At 45.7% G+C, this 13,669-nt stretch overlaps 1 protein-coding gene across 11 annotated transcripts in view; it reads right to left on the bottom strand.

The window, feature by feature from the left end:
- PNPLA7 (patatin like domain 7, lysophospholipase) overlaps positions 1–13,669 on the bottom strand; it is a 443,243-nt gene that overhangs the window by 16,402 nt on the left and 413,172 nt on the right. For 10 of the 11 annotated variants that reach the window (XR_012155225.2, XM_073314045.2, XM_078849029.1 and 7 more), the window contains one exon: positions 5,279–5,363. Coding sequence is in view for 9 of the 11 variants with exons in the window: in XM_073314045.2 (XP_073170146.1) it covers positions 5,279–5,363 (85 nt within the window). In the remaining 2 variants the exon portion in view is untranslated. Of the gene's footprint in view, positions 1–5,278; positions 5,364–12,153; positions 12,293–13,669 lie in introns of those variants that run through there. The other variant, XR_012155226.2, reaches the window with a different exon arrangement.

The following is a 13,669-nucleotide window of genomic DNA, read 5'->3' as shown; positions in this document are numbered from 1 at the left end:
CTAGGACACTAGTGGGGCCATTAATACCCCAGTTCAGGGGCACGAAACGGTGCCCTGAACCCCCCCCCCCCCGAGAAGAGAAAGCATGAGACCCGTCATAGTAGTGCTGGCAATTTGCCACAAAAGTAACGATGCCGATGTGCTGCTCCACTCGTGTCCACTGGGACCCCAGCCTTCTGTTTACTGCTTCTTGCCTGAACACATCACAGCTAAGAGGAGGCACAGTGCTCTACCCACAAGGCCAGCTGGGACTCAGGAGAGCTGGATTCTGTTTCCAGATCTTCCCCCTGCCTCCCCGTGTGAACCTGGACAAGTCACTGGATCCCTCTGTGGCTCAATTCCCCATCTGTAAAATCCTGCTCCACTTCATAAGATGGTTCTGAGGATAAACGAATTCCTGTTTGTGAAGTGCACAAAGAGTTCTCTGAAGGGGGCCACACACGGTGATCAGACAGATCCACCATGGCTACATATACAGTGCAAGCAGAGACCCGGGTTTCTAGTTGTGTCACTAGATCACCGCTCCTGCTTTGGGGGGGTTAGGAAAATAACCATCCTCTTGTGACGTTGGAAACGTTGGTGGGTTTGCAGGGAGTGGGCAGGGACATGGAGCAGATGTTCCAGTAGCAGTTAAACCAGCTTCACCTAGATGCTTAACAGCTACAAAGTTATCTGTGTAGATACCAAGTATGGGGCATATACTGCGAGATGGATGAACACCTTCAACCATGGGAGTTGCTGGATCCTCCTAGCTGACCTCTACAACCCTAAACTAACTCCACATTTTAAATCAATTGTCCCCCTTTCCCATGGGGGGGCTGTCAGAGCAGACATGCCAGTGTCCCCAGCGCTGGCCTGTGTGAGGAATCCTGCTCCCTATTAGCCCCCTAGGTAAGCCCAGATTCTCTTGGGTTTAAAACACCCGTGACATTTGGCTTGTCTGTTTTTAAAGTTTCCATGAGGTTTGCACTTCTGCCCTAATCACCATTCCCTCCTGTGATGGTGCTAGAGCACTGCCATAGTAATTAAGACTTCGTTAGTCTCTAGGGCCTTAGCCTTGTAATAAGCATTGTGCAAAGTGAACCCTGAACCCATGTGGAGCCTTACTGATTTCAATGGGGATCTAACTCTAGTATCAATAATGTCAAACTGAACCCTCTGATAGCAGGGGTGGGTTTAAGTGAAATGTACACAATTAATGATCTACTTGAAATCTCTCTAAGAGCAGAGAGATTTGCTGGGAGGGAACAGATAATTGCTGCGAGGGAACAGATAACTCAAAGGTTTAGCCTGGTGTCTATTTATAAGCAAAGGCCGATTTTGCCCAAATGGAAATGTTAAAGCCCCTGAGGATGGCATACTCATTGCTAAGCAGCAGTATAAGGGTAATCCCACCTGTGATCCCAACAGTCTTGGCAAACGCAGACACCACTGGACTGTGTATCGAAGGGCCACACAGGCGTCACATGATAAAGAAGAAGAAAAGTCTTTTTCAACTTGGTTCTGAGGAACAGGTCTTGTACTTAAAATGAATTAGCTGATTACTTAAGTATTGCTCGCGTTGGAACAGTCAATAGCATCTGCTGCATTCTGCAGATGACAGTACATTCTGTTCCTTAGCATTTTATTCTAATACAATGGCTATAACAAGCTGGCAGAAAACAGATTAAAAACACTTGGCCATTACTTTTTCCTGTAGTGGTTCAGAGAGCAATTTGTAGCTTTAATTAAATATAATGGCTATGATTAAAAAGGAGGCCCTTGATATAAACTTGGTGAGGAAATGCTGGAATTAAACTCACTGCACCTGAAGTTTACCACAGATGATAATATTTTCAGAGGTTTACAACTTTATTGTTAAAACTTACTTTGAGCTAAAAGTGAACAAACAGCCTGAGATGGCTTTCTAAACAAATGTTTCCAACAGCAGTGTGGTCACTAATGTTATTGCATACTTGTATTGCAAGAACAGAGCCCACTGTGGGAGGTGCTTTATCCACTTCCAATCACCTTGGTTCAGAAAGACACAAAATAAAACAAATGGCAATAGTCTCTGTTGCAGAGTGGAATGCGTTCACATACACTAGGCTATTCCAATGTGGTAATTCCCCAAGGTTTTCATTATTCAGCAGTTCTACAGCACTCAGCAACAGTGCTCTAGACTAGAGAACAAACGGGAAGGTGTGGTCCCTGCTTCAAAGAGCAAACAATCCAAATGTTACACATGACAAGAGGTGAGTATAACAGAGAAACCAGAAGCAGGAGAGGCGGGGGAAGACAAGGATGATGGTGAAAAGATCACATGGCTGCTCTGGGAGGCACAGGCCCATTCTTGCTAATTCTGTGTGGTTTTTGTTTCTCTTTTATAACTCCATTTCTGCAGGTGATACAGCTGATGCGAAGGAATAAGGTTCTGTGGGTTAGATCTTTTGTGTGCCAATAACTCTTCCAAAAAAGCAGGCTGGGGCCGCGTCACTCCACTTCCCGCAGGAGGTGGCCAGCCCCTGTACATCATGGAATCAGGGGCAGTCTGCCACAATCTTATGTGGACTGGTACTTTTTAGACATTTATATTGAATTATTTTTTAAAATAGCCAGACCCTAAGGCTGCCGCATGTGCACAATAATTACTTTTCCTAAGGGGGTTTTAGAATGTCTTTAGTGCAGTAAAAAGATTACACACCATTTTATTGCTTAAATGCTGCTTGAGTTAATTATGTAGCTATGATAATATGTGTGTCCCCAACAGTATACATTGACATAATGGACAGCAACACTCTTTTAAGCTGTCTTCTGTACCAGTGATCTCCAGTGGAGAAGAATGGCTCTTTTATATATGTCCAGTGCTATTACAAAGAAAGGGCAAAGAAAATAAACATACAAAATTGTGTTAAAGGGCAAATGAAGTCAGAGCTGAGCTGTGCCATTTTTCACTTGCCCTATCAGGGCTGTCCTTACCCTCATGCAGCTGTGTAGGGCACCAGGAAATTTGGGGCACCACATTTCCTGGTGCCCTGCACAGCTGCGTGCTGCCCCAGCCCCTGCCCTGCTCCTGCCCCATGACTCCTGCCCCAGCCCCGCCCCCACTCCCCTGAAGACTCCAGAAGCTGTCGGGCCTGCACTCACAGGTAAATAGAGCGACCCGGCCCCCGCCTGCTCTGCTCCCCGCTGCACCACCAGTGAGTGCTGGAGGGGGCGTTTCCCCCCTCCCCCCAAGCCTGGGAGCCAGGGCAGCAGAGCAGCCTGGGGGCCCAGGCCTCCGTGGGGGGATGGGGGCGGGGGAGGCTGGTCACTTTCTGCGGGAAGTGGAGGGACCCGACCCCAGCCTGCTCTGCTCCCTTGGCTTGTGGGGAGGGGGTAACCGCCCCCCAGCACTTGCTGGCGGTGCGGCTGGGAGCCAGGGGAGTGGAGCAGGCTGGGGCCGGGTCACTCCACTTCCCGCAGGAAGTGGCCAGCCCCTGTCCCCCACGGAGGCCTGGGGCTGTGTAGGGCACCAAAATAGCTAGGGATGGCCCTGTGCCCTATTACGCCTTGGATTAAAGCACACTGGGCCTCCCAATGTCTCTTGCATTGACCTTTGGCCCTTTTAATATGTGAGCACCTCTGAGCTAGTTATAGATGAAATAGAAGCCTTAAGAGCACAGAAGTGAGGAAAATTAAGATTGAAGTCAGACTCATTAACTTCACTTTAAGGTGTGCATATGTGAATCCCTGAGCACAGCTGTCATAAATATAGAGAGAAGGGTAGCATAAAATCACTCCTTGGCAGCTGTACTGAATCGCCTTACCTGTAAGGGGTTAAGTAGGTCAAATAACCTAGTTGGCACCTGACCAGAATGACCAATGAGGAAAGAAGATACTTTCAAATCTAGGGGGGAAGATTTTGTTTGTGTTCTCTTTGTTGTTCCCTCTCCAGATGGAGGGAGAGACCAAGCAGGTACAGCAGCTCCTGAAAATATATCTGGAATAATAGATCTAAAACTACAGAAATTGTAAGTAGGCAAGGAAATGCGTTCGGTTATCTTTTGCTTTAGCTTGTGAATTTTCCTATGCTACAGAGGTAGTTTTATTCCTGTTTCTGTAACTGACAGTGCGGTGAGATCTTACCAGGCAGGCGAGCAGGAGGTTTACTGGGGATCAGGTTGCTGCAATAAAGCTTTTAAATCACAACTGGTCTAAACAGTCATGCCACTAGTAACCGTGTTATGCAGAACCTTTTGTTCCTATTCTTAATGACTGTTTAAATATATTTCATTAATATTTTCTTCATTAGGCACAGGGATGGGAATTAGCATGTCAAAGAGCTGCAGGGACATCGCAACAGAGTTGTAGATGGAGGGGCTGCTAACTTCTCAACCTGTGGCCCACAATGATAGACAGGTTGAGAACCCCTGGGAGTGTAGCAACTGTGTGCACACGCAGAGCAGCCATTACGTGTTTTTCGGTATTGCCCATTAGAGCCTCGTTAAGTGAGAGAGGGAATGGGAAATAAGAAATGCTTGAAAAAGCCTCTAAATGTGCTGATGTTCCCAATGTGGGGGTGGGGAGGAGGAAATAAAATGTGAGCTAGTGAATCATTCAGCACTGTTTTAATAAGAGTGGGGAAAGTTCCCTGCATTGGGCCTCCAAACTACCCTACTTTCCCATCTCAAGGCTATAGATGACCAAGCCAAAAGGTGAAGACACAACAACTTGGGTGGCCACATCAACAAAACCCCAATCTACAACTCAGCACTTTCCACATAATGTGGGGAGGAGGGTTTGAGGGAGAGCTGGCTTCTGCCTGGCTGAGGCTGCACTGGGGCGTTGTCAAAACATTAACGCTGAGGGAAAAAGGGAGAAAATAAGGCCTACTTCATGTACAGGGCATGGCACTTCACATCCCTGAAAGGCTCACAAGAAATGCAACTGAAAAAGTATAAATAGGATTCATTTCAGAAGCCTTGCCTATGGGGAATGGGTAGACTCAAGGCATGGTGGAGCAGAGGAAGGCGGATTAAGATGAACCCAAGAAGCATTCCTTATCACTAAAGTCTAAGTTCCTCCAGGATGGGATGCCCAAGCTGACAATAATAGTGAGGAATAATTTCCTACTTAATGAACAGAGCTCACGTGAGGGCAAACAAGAACACAGGGATGATTTGACAGTATTCCTTGGATTGCTATTGAGCAGAGACAAGCATGTGGATAGCACTATGTACTTTGTATATTGTAGCAATAATCTTCACCCAGAAAAGTGTATCATCTGTCATATAACTGTCTCGATAAGCCAACTCACCATCTACCAGAGCTGCTTTGACTGGCTCAATTCTGGACACGATTTCTGCCAAATCAGTGAAAGAGGTGCTAGGACAGGTCACAATCTGAAATACAACGCAAAATACATGTATATTATTCAAATGCATGCACAGGAATAAGAAATACCAGGCACTGAAGTTGTATTAAACATCAGACACAAAGCCACAAAAACAGAAATTCTCAGAGATGGTTGCCATGGAAAACACAGACCCTTACCACCGTAACAGGATTCTCCAAAATGACTGCCCCCATGGAGCCCCAGTCTTGGGAGACGTGTGTTTGGGTTACAGTCAGCAGTCCCTATAGGCCCATATGCACAGGCACCCTTTTCCTACACGCTGGAGTCCCAGGGGGTAAAAAGGGGAGCTACCCTAATTACCACTCACCTCCTTCCATTATTTCTGGAATTCATTGGAAGAGACTTCAGAGAAGTTGGACAACAAACACCCTAACGAACAGAGAAATGGGGGAGAGCCAATAGGGCAGTGTTAGGAGCCCTGAGCTGTGTTTGGATCCTGCCACTCCTTTGGCACTCAGGAGGCCGTGGTGGCCAGGTCCCTTTATACCCTCAGTTCCCAGCACATTGGGAGAGTTGCCTAGATGCTTCCCAGCCTGTGCATGAGAATGCACATATCAAAGATGGGGTCGTAGACAGGGCCAGGAGACTCTCTCACTCTTTTCCTCTCTCTCAGACACACACTATGGCTCACATCCACTGGTGGGGGGCTCCCCGAAGAAGACCATGAGTATTGCAGCATGAGGGCAGCCAGCAAAAATCCTTAATGACAAATCCTTAATGTTCGCGGTAACTGGCACATGACTAGTATGAAGCGCACGTGCTGTGTAGTTGTCGCCATGTCGACCCCGAGATATGAGAGAGACAAGGTGGGAGAGGCAACAGCTTTTACTGGACCAACTTCTCTTGGTGAGAGACACGCTTTCGGGCCACACAGCGCTCTTCTTCAGGGCTGGGAAAGGTACTCCCAGCACCACAGCTACATGCAGGGTGGAATGGTCCCGTAGAACATGGGCGCCCAACCTACGGCCTGCAGGCTACCATTTTAGTTTACACAAGTGTGTAAATAGACAATACTGTACATAGAAACAACCTATCTAAATACATACGAAACAAGCTGAACTTAAAATCTCAATCAATACAAAGTGACTTTAAATCTTATTAAAATATGTACAGGTTTCAGAGTAACAGCGTGTTAGTCTGTATTTGCAAAAAGAAAAGGAGTACTTGTGGCACCTTAGAGACTAACCAATTTATTTGAGCATGAGCTTTCGTGAGCCACAGATGAAGTGAGCTGTGGCTCACGAAAGCTTATGTTCAAATAAATTGGTTAGTCTCTAAGGTGCCACAAGTACTCCTTTTCTTTTTAAAATATGTAGAATCTGTTTGGCCCACACAAAGATGTGCTGAGGTTTATCTGGCCCTTCTGTGTAATAAGGTTGGGCACCACTGTCTTGGAATCTGTACTCACTACTTATCCTAAACAATCTGTTCCACCCTGCATTTAGCTGTGATGCTGGGAATACCTTTACCAGAGCTGAAGAAGAGTTCTGTGTGGCTCGAAAGCGTGTCTCTCTCACCGACAGAAATTGGTCCAATAGAAGATATTACCTCACGCACCTTGTCTCTTAATGAAATGTACAGGCAGGCTGACAGCATAAATAAGTAACAGACCTAAAATCCATTGTGTTGGGGAAAGCAGGCTTAGAATTGGGGCACTTGTCTAATGATCCTTACCTCATGCACTTTTAAAGTTATCCAGTGAGCTGGTAATATTTGATATTGATAGCAATATTTGATATTGATAGCAATAGAGGATGCAATAAATAACACTCCTGTAGGACAGATAGGAAAGCAGCAGCAGCAAAAAGAAACAGCTTTATTTCTTGGAGTTGGACTTACATACTACTTTAGCTAAGTTTCAGAGTAACAGCCGTGTTAGTCTGTATTCACAAAAAGAAAAGGAGGACTTGTGGCACCTTAGAGACTAACCAATTTATTTGAGCATGAGCTTTCGTGAGCTACAGCTCACTTCATTGGATGCATACCGTGGAAACTGCAGCAGACATTATATACACACAGAGATCATGAAACAATACCTCCTCCCACCCCACTGTCCTGCTGGTAATAGCTTATCTAAAGTGATCATCAAGTTGGGCCATTTCCAGCACAAATCCAGGTTTTCTCACCCTCCACCCCCCCACACACAAACTCACTCTCCTGCTGGTAATAGCCCATCCAAAGTGACAACTCTCTTCACAATGTGCATGATAATCAAGGTGGGCCATTTCCTGCATAAATCCAGGTTCTCTCACCCCCTCACCCTCCTCCAAAAACCACACACACAAACTCACTATCCTGCTGGTAATAGCTGGAATAGAGGAAACTTCAATCCATCGGTGATCTTCCTGATAACACCATCCTGGCCACTATGGATGTAGAAGGCCTCTACACCAACATTCCACACAAAGATGGACTACAAGCCGTCAAGAACACTATCCCCGATAATGTCACAGCTAACCTGGTGGCTGAACTTTGTGGCTTTGTCCTTACCCATAACTATTTTACATTTGGGGACAATGTATACCTTCAGATCAGCGGCACTGCTATGGGTACCCCCATGGTCCCACAGTATGCCAACATTTTTATGGCTGATTTAGAACAACGCTTCCTCAGCTCTCGTCCCCTAAAGCCCCTATTCTACTTGTGCTATATTGCGACATCTTCATCATCTGGACCCATGGAAAAGAAGCCCTTGAGGAATTCCACCATGATTTCAACAACTTCCATCCCACCATCAACCTCAGCCTGGTCCAGTCCACACAAGAGATCCACTTCCTGGACACTACAGTGCTAATAAACAATGGTCACATAAACACCACCCTATACCGGAAACCTACTGACCGCTATTCCTACCTACATGCCTCCAGCTTTCACCCTGACCACACCACACGATCCATCGTCTACAGCCAAGCTCTGCGATACAACCGCATTTGCTCCAACCCCTCAGACAGAGACAAACACCTACAAGATCTCTGTCAAGCTTTCTTACAACTACAATACCCACCTGCGGAAGTGAAGAAACAGATTGATAGAGCCAGAAGAGTTCCCAGAAGTCACCTACTAAAGGACAGGCCTAACAAAGAAAATAACAGAACGCCACTAGCCATCACCTTCAGCCCCCAACTAAAACCCCTCCAATGCATTATTAAGGATCTACAACCTATCCTAAAGGATGACCCATCACTCTCACAAACCTTGGGAGACAGGCCAGTCCTTGCCTACAGACAGCCCTGCAACCTGAAGCAACTACTCACCAACAACCACATACCACACAACAGAACCACTAACCCAGGAACCTATCCTTGCAACAAAGCCCGTTGCCAACTGTGCCCACATATCTATTCAGGGGACACCATCACAGGGCCTAATAACATCAGCCACACTATCAGAGGCTCGTTCACCTGCACATCCACCAATGTGATATATGCCATCATGTGCCAGCAATGCTCCTCTGCCATTTACATTGGTCAAACTGGACAGTCTCTACGTAAAAGAATAAATGGACACAAATCAGATGTCAAGAATTATAACATTCATAAACCAGTCGGAGAACACTTCAATCTCTCTGGTCACGCAATCACAGACATGAAGGTCGCTATCTTAAAACAAAAAAACTTCAAATCCAGACTCCAGCGAGAAACTGCTGAATTGGAATTCATTTGCAAATTGGATACTATTAATTTAGGCTTAAATAGAGACTGGGAGTGGCTAAGTCATTATACAAGGTAGCCTATTTCCCCTTGTTTTTTCCTAACCCCCCCCAGATGTTCTGGTTAAACTTGGATTTAAACTTGGAGAGTGGTCAGTTTGGATGAGCTATTGCCAGCAGGAGAGTGAGTTTGTGTGTGTGTGTGTGTGTCCCGGAAAAAAAAAGGGGGGGGGGTGAGAAAGCCTGGATTTGTGCTGGACATGGCCCACCTTGATTACCATGCACATTGTAGGGAGAGTGGTCACTTTGGATGAGCTATTACCAGCAGGAGAGTGAGTTTGTGTGTGTATGGGGGTGGGGGGGTGAGAAAACCTGGATTTGTGCTGGGAATGGCCCACTTTGATTATCATGCACATTGTAGGGAGAGTGGTCACTTTGGATGAGCTATTACCAGCAGGATAGTGAGTTTGTGTGTGTGGTTTTTGGAGGGGGGTGAGAGAACCTGCATTTGTGCAGGAAATGGCCCACCTTGATTATCATGCACATTGTGAAGAGAGTTGTCACTTTGGATGGGCTATTACCAGCAGAAGAGTGAGTTTGTGTGTGGGGGGGTGGAGGGTGAGAAAACTTGGATTTGTGCTGGAAATGGCCCAACTTGATGATCACTTTAGATAAGCTATTACCAGCAGGACAGTGGGGTGGGAAGAGGTATTGTTTCATGATCTGTGTGTGTATATAATGTCTGCTGCAGTTTCCACAGTATGCATCCGATGAAGTGAGCTGTAGCTCACGAAAGCTCATGCTCAAATAAATTGGTTAGTCTCTAAGTTGCCACAATTACTCCTTTTCTTTTTGCTTTAGCTAACATCAGCAGCTTCTTTTACTCCTTGCAAAATCACTTGTTTTCAGAAGTGAAAAACGTACACAGTGAGCTGGGCAGAGTTTAAGTCTAATTCAAGTGGTTAATAACATCCTCCAGGATATGAGGTTTGCTCAGTTAGAGCTTCTGATCATTTCAGAAAGATTTCCCTAGAACAATCAAAACTATAAAAAACAAAAAACAAAACAAAAAAACCCCTCACAAATCAAACACTCTGAGTCTAAAAACTGGGTTTTATCACCACAGCTTCCAGGTCAGTAGTTCATTAACACTGTCTCCACTAGAAATAAAGCAGCCATGTCAGGGTATGACCAAGGCTAAGTCTGGTTATAAAACCATGTTCACACCATGTTTGTAACCAGGTCAGGAAATATCTATGTTGTAAGAAGGTTCTCTGGCACAGTTATATTTGTAGTGTAAACAGGGCCTTAATCATGTGATCTCCTCACCTACCAATCAGTATCCAGGGAGTCTTAAAAGCTGGGAATCAGAATTTTATCTTGCTGAGCTTAACTTCTCTCAGAATTCAGAGGACACAGCTCTCTAGGCCGAATGAAGAGATTGCCCTTCCACTACAGCCCAAGTGTGGAGGCAGAACTGGACGCAGCACTAGACAATCTACGAATGCTTTTTTATTGTTTATGACATCTATAATTCAATCCCCATTCCTACAGGTGGGGTGGGTAGCACAAGCCTATTTATAAAGCTGCCTGTCACGTCCCATTATAAGATCCTGTTTTCCATTGCTCATAACTTTACCAAACTTTAGCGGACAAAAGCTGGATGGGGAAGAGAGAAAGGAGTAGATTAGGTCAAGCCATCTGGTGAGACTGGAATTCGAGTGGTGTGCAGAAAAACTAGGACTGGCTGGACAAGGCCATTGGGGTGAGGAAGGGAGGTTGGTATTGGTAAGGTAAGGAGACTGGTACTGGGAGCTGAGGTGGGCAGGACTAGGACTGAGAGCTGGTGAGAGAAATATAGGGGGATGGAGACTAGAAGCCTGTTGGCTGGGGAGAAGAAACGCTGAGATTGGATGAGGAGCTGATGGGATAGGAGGAGACTGGGACTGGCTGTGCAAGGAGACTGTGAGTGAGTGTGGGAAGTGGGAGATTGTGATTCAGATAGTAAGCCCAGAGGAGGAGACTAGGACAGGTTAGACAAGGAGACTGGGACTGGAAAGCAAGGAAGACAGGACTGGGGAAGAGACAGGACTGGCATAGATTAGAAGTGATGGGGCAGAAGGGGTCTAGCTTGGGGGAAAGCAGGCAGAAGAGTCTGTGCTCACTAGTGCACATTCCCCTACAGAGCCTGGAATGGAGCCCAAGATTCCAGAGTCTCACTCTTCCTTTGCTGTCAGAAACCTACTGGCAAAGTTGTGTCTCATTCCCCTCTATTGCTGGTTCACATAGAGTATAACAACCTATGACTGCTAACAGGTACTCCATTAGCTCAAGTGGCAGAGATCCATGCAGTGGATCTAAATGTTCCAGATCTGCCAAGGAACCATGTGGGTGTCAACGATGACACACAGTGAAATTTCTGGTTTTCAGTTTGATTTTTAAAACCCCTAGGAAATTATACACAAAAAAGGACATGAAGGCTGCAAAGTCAAGAGCTCAAAAGCTAGAAAATATCAGAATTAAGGCTGTCTGTGCACCCTTAATTCGGCCCCCTTCTGTGTATACATTATGACAGTTTTTAAATTACACAAGCACATACTATTTTCCCACTGCACCCTGCCCCATTTAGTTCACAGGATGATGAGTCTCACTTAAACAGCTATTCAATATTTTGTTTCGTTTTCACTGTCCATGTGTAGCTCAATCTGTTCCCATCCTGCCCCTGCCCACGGAGGGACCCACCTACAGAGTGCAGACAGCAATGTAGTCTGCAATCCCCTTCGATCCTTGGCCTCTGCTGTGACAAGACAACAAGGAGACCAATTAGTGCTCACTGCCATGGTGGTTTATGTAGCCTGAACACATGGAAAGTAGGCTGTGAACATTGACTCAATTTACACAAATCATCCAACAGCCATAAGACAGAAATGAGAACTATCATTTACTGCTCACCTGGGGTCCCTTTATCCATGACTAGGTCTTACTGCCACCCAGACTCGTCTAAGTCTTTTTAATACCTCTTTGTTATGGTGGCTCTTCACTTTTTCTGTCCACTTTAGACCTCAGTTCCTCCTATGCCTCTGACACATGGGTCAGTACAGTTCTTCCATTGATCATGGTTACTCACTAATTGTGGTATGTGTTGCTAGGTGATGCCAGTGCAGTCAGTATCCTCTGTCACCGTCTTCTGCCAGTTCTTCCTTGGCCTTCCTCGCTTTCTCTTTTCTCCCTCAGGTAACCAGTTCTGGGCTTGCTTCGCGTGTTCACTAGATGGAGGACATATCCCAACCAGTCTTCCTTTGGTGGTATTTCCTAACACATCCTGCTCTGTCAGCTCGTTTACTCTCACGTGTGTTACATTTTGTCTTTCCAGTAACCCTATGTATCTTCCTCAGCCACCTGTGATGGACAGACTCCAGTCTCTTTTTGCTAGCCACTGTCATCGGCCAAGTTTCTGCCCCCCACAGTAGCATGCTCAGTACTATCACATGGTATAGTCTGGTGTAGCCCTAGGTCTTACTTATTGAGCATTATTCAAACCCCACTCTGAAGACAGAGTTGTTAACTTCCTTAAGGGTTTTTCTATGGTGCTCATCACTATACTGAGCTCTTCACAAACAATAATTTCTCTTCACAACCCCTATGAAGTGCAGGCAGGAGATTTACAGATGGGGGACTGAAGCACAGAAAATTCAAAGTCAAAAGTTTCCACTATTTTTGGTGCCCAGTTTGAGACACAGGACTGGATTTTTCGGAGTACTCAGCATTATATATAGCACTTTTTATGTTCAAAGCACCTGGGAACAGTTTGGTTTAAGTGACTTGCCCAGCACTACATGGGAACTCACATGGAAACTCCGTGGCACAGGCAGGGATAGAATGCAATTCTCTAGGGCAGCATTCACCTGCTTCAGCCATGAGACTCTCCTCTTTCTGCCTGCAGTCCCTGCCTTACTCATTATACAACTGCCAATTTCTCCAAGAAATGAAGCACAGCGGTCCTTGAAAAAAACAGCCTCCCTTACTAACGACAACCCTGATTCACGCCCAGAGCAGGCCTACCCTGTGCACTGAATGAGGCAGGGATCCTGTGGAAAAAACGCTATGTGACAATGTAATTTAAAGACTGTAACCTAATGTATATGCACAAGGTGGCTGACTTAGGCAACTTTAATTTTGGCATTTCCTGACTTCGCAATCTTAATAAATGTTCTTTTAGCAAACTGTGTGTGTAATATGTATGTGGACAAAAGGTTTAGGAGGTGATTTCCTACATTTAATTTCTATTAACTAACAGAAAATTCACTATCTCCTTTTCAAAAATGCATGTCATGCAGAAAAGGTAAAAGCAATGAATACACACTCTGCAGACGTGTTGCAGGCCAACACGGTGCTTCTCCATCCCCTCAAATGGATACCATTGAGAGGCTATGACATTTTTAGCAGTGTAAGTGCTATGACATTTTTGATGGGGTTCCATAACTCCATGGCTTTGCCCTTCTGGAGAGCCCTCTGAGTCACCCCTCTCCCAAGAGGGCTGTGACAGATGGATCTCTCTGGACACTGAATTTCTAACTCAGATAGTATGTAATACTGGTATGACTAAGGCACAGTGAGGATCCTGAACTAACAGCTCCCCAGGG

The sequence above is a fragment of the Lepidochelys kempii genome, chromosome 16, assembly GCF_965140285.1.
Source record: "Lepidochelys kempii isolate rLepKem1 chromosome 16, rLepKem1.hap1, whole genome shotgun sequence".
NCBI lineage: Eukaryota > Metazoa > Chordata > Testudines > Cheloniidae > Lepidochelys > Lepidochelys kempii.
This window is presented reverse-complemented; position numbering and strand designations above follow the sequence as displayed.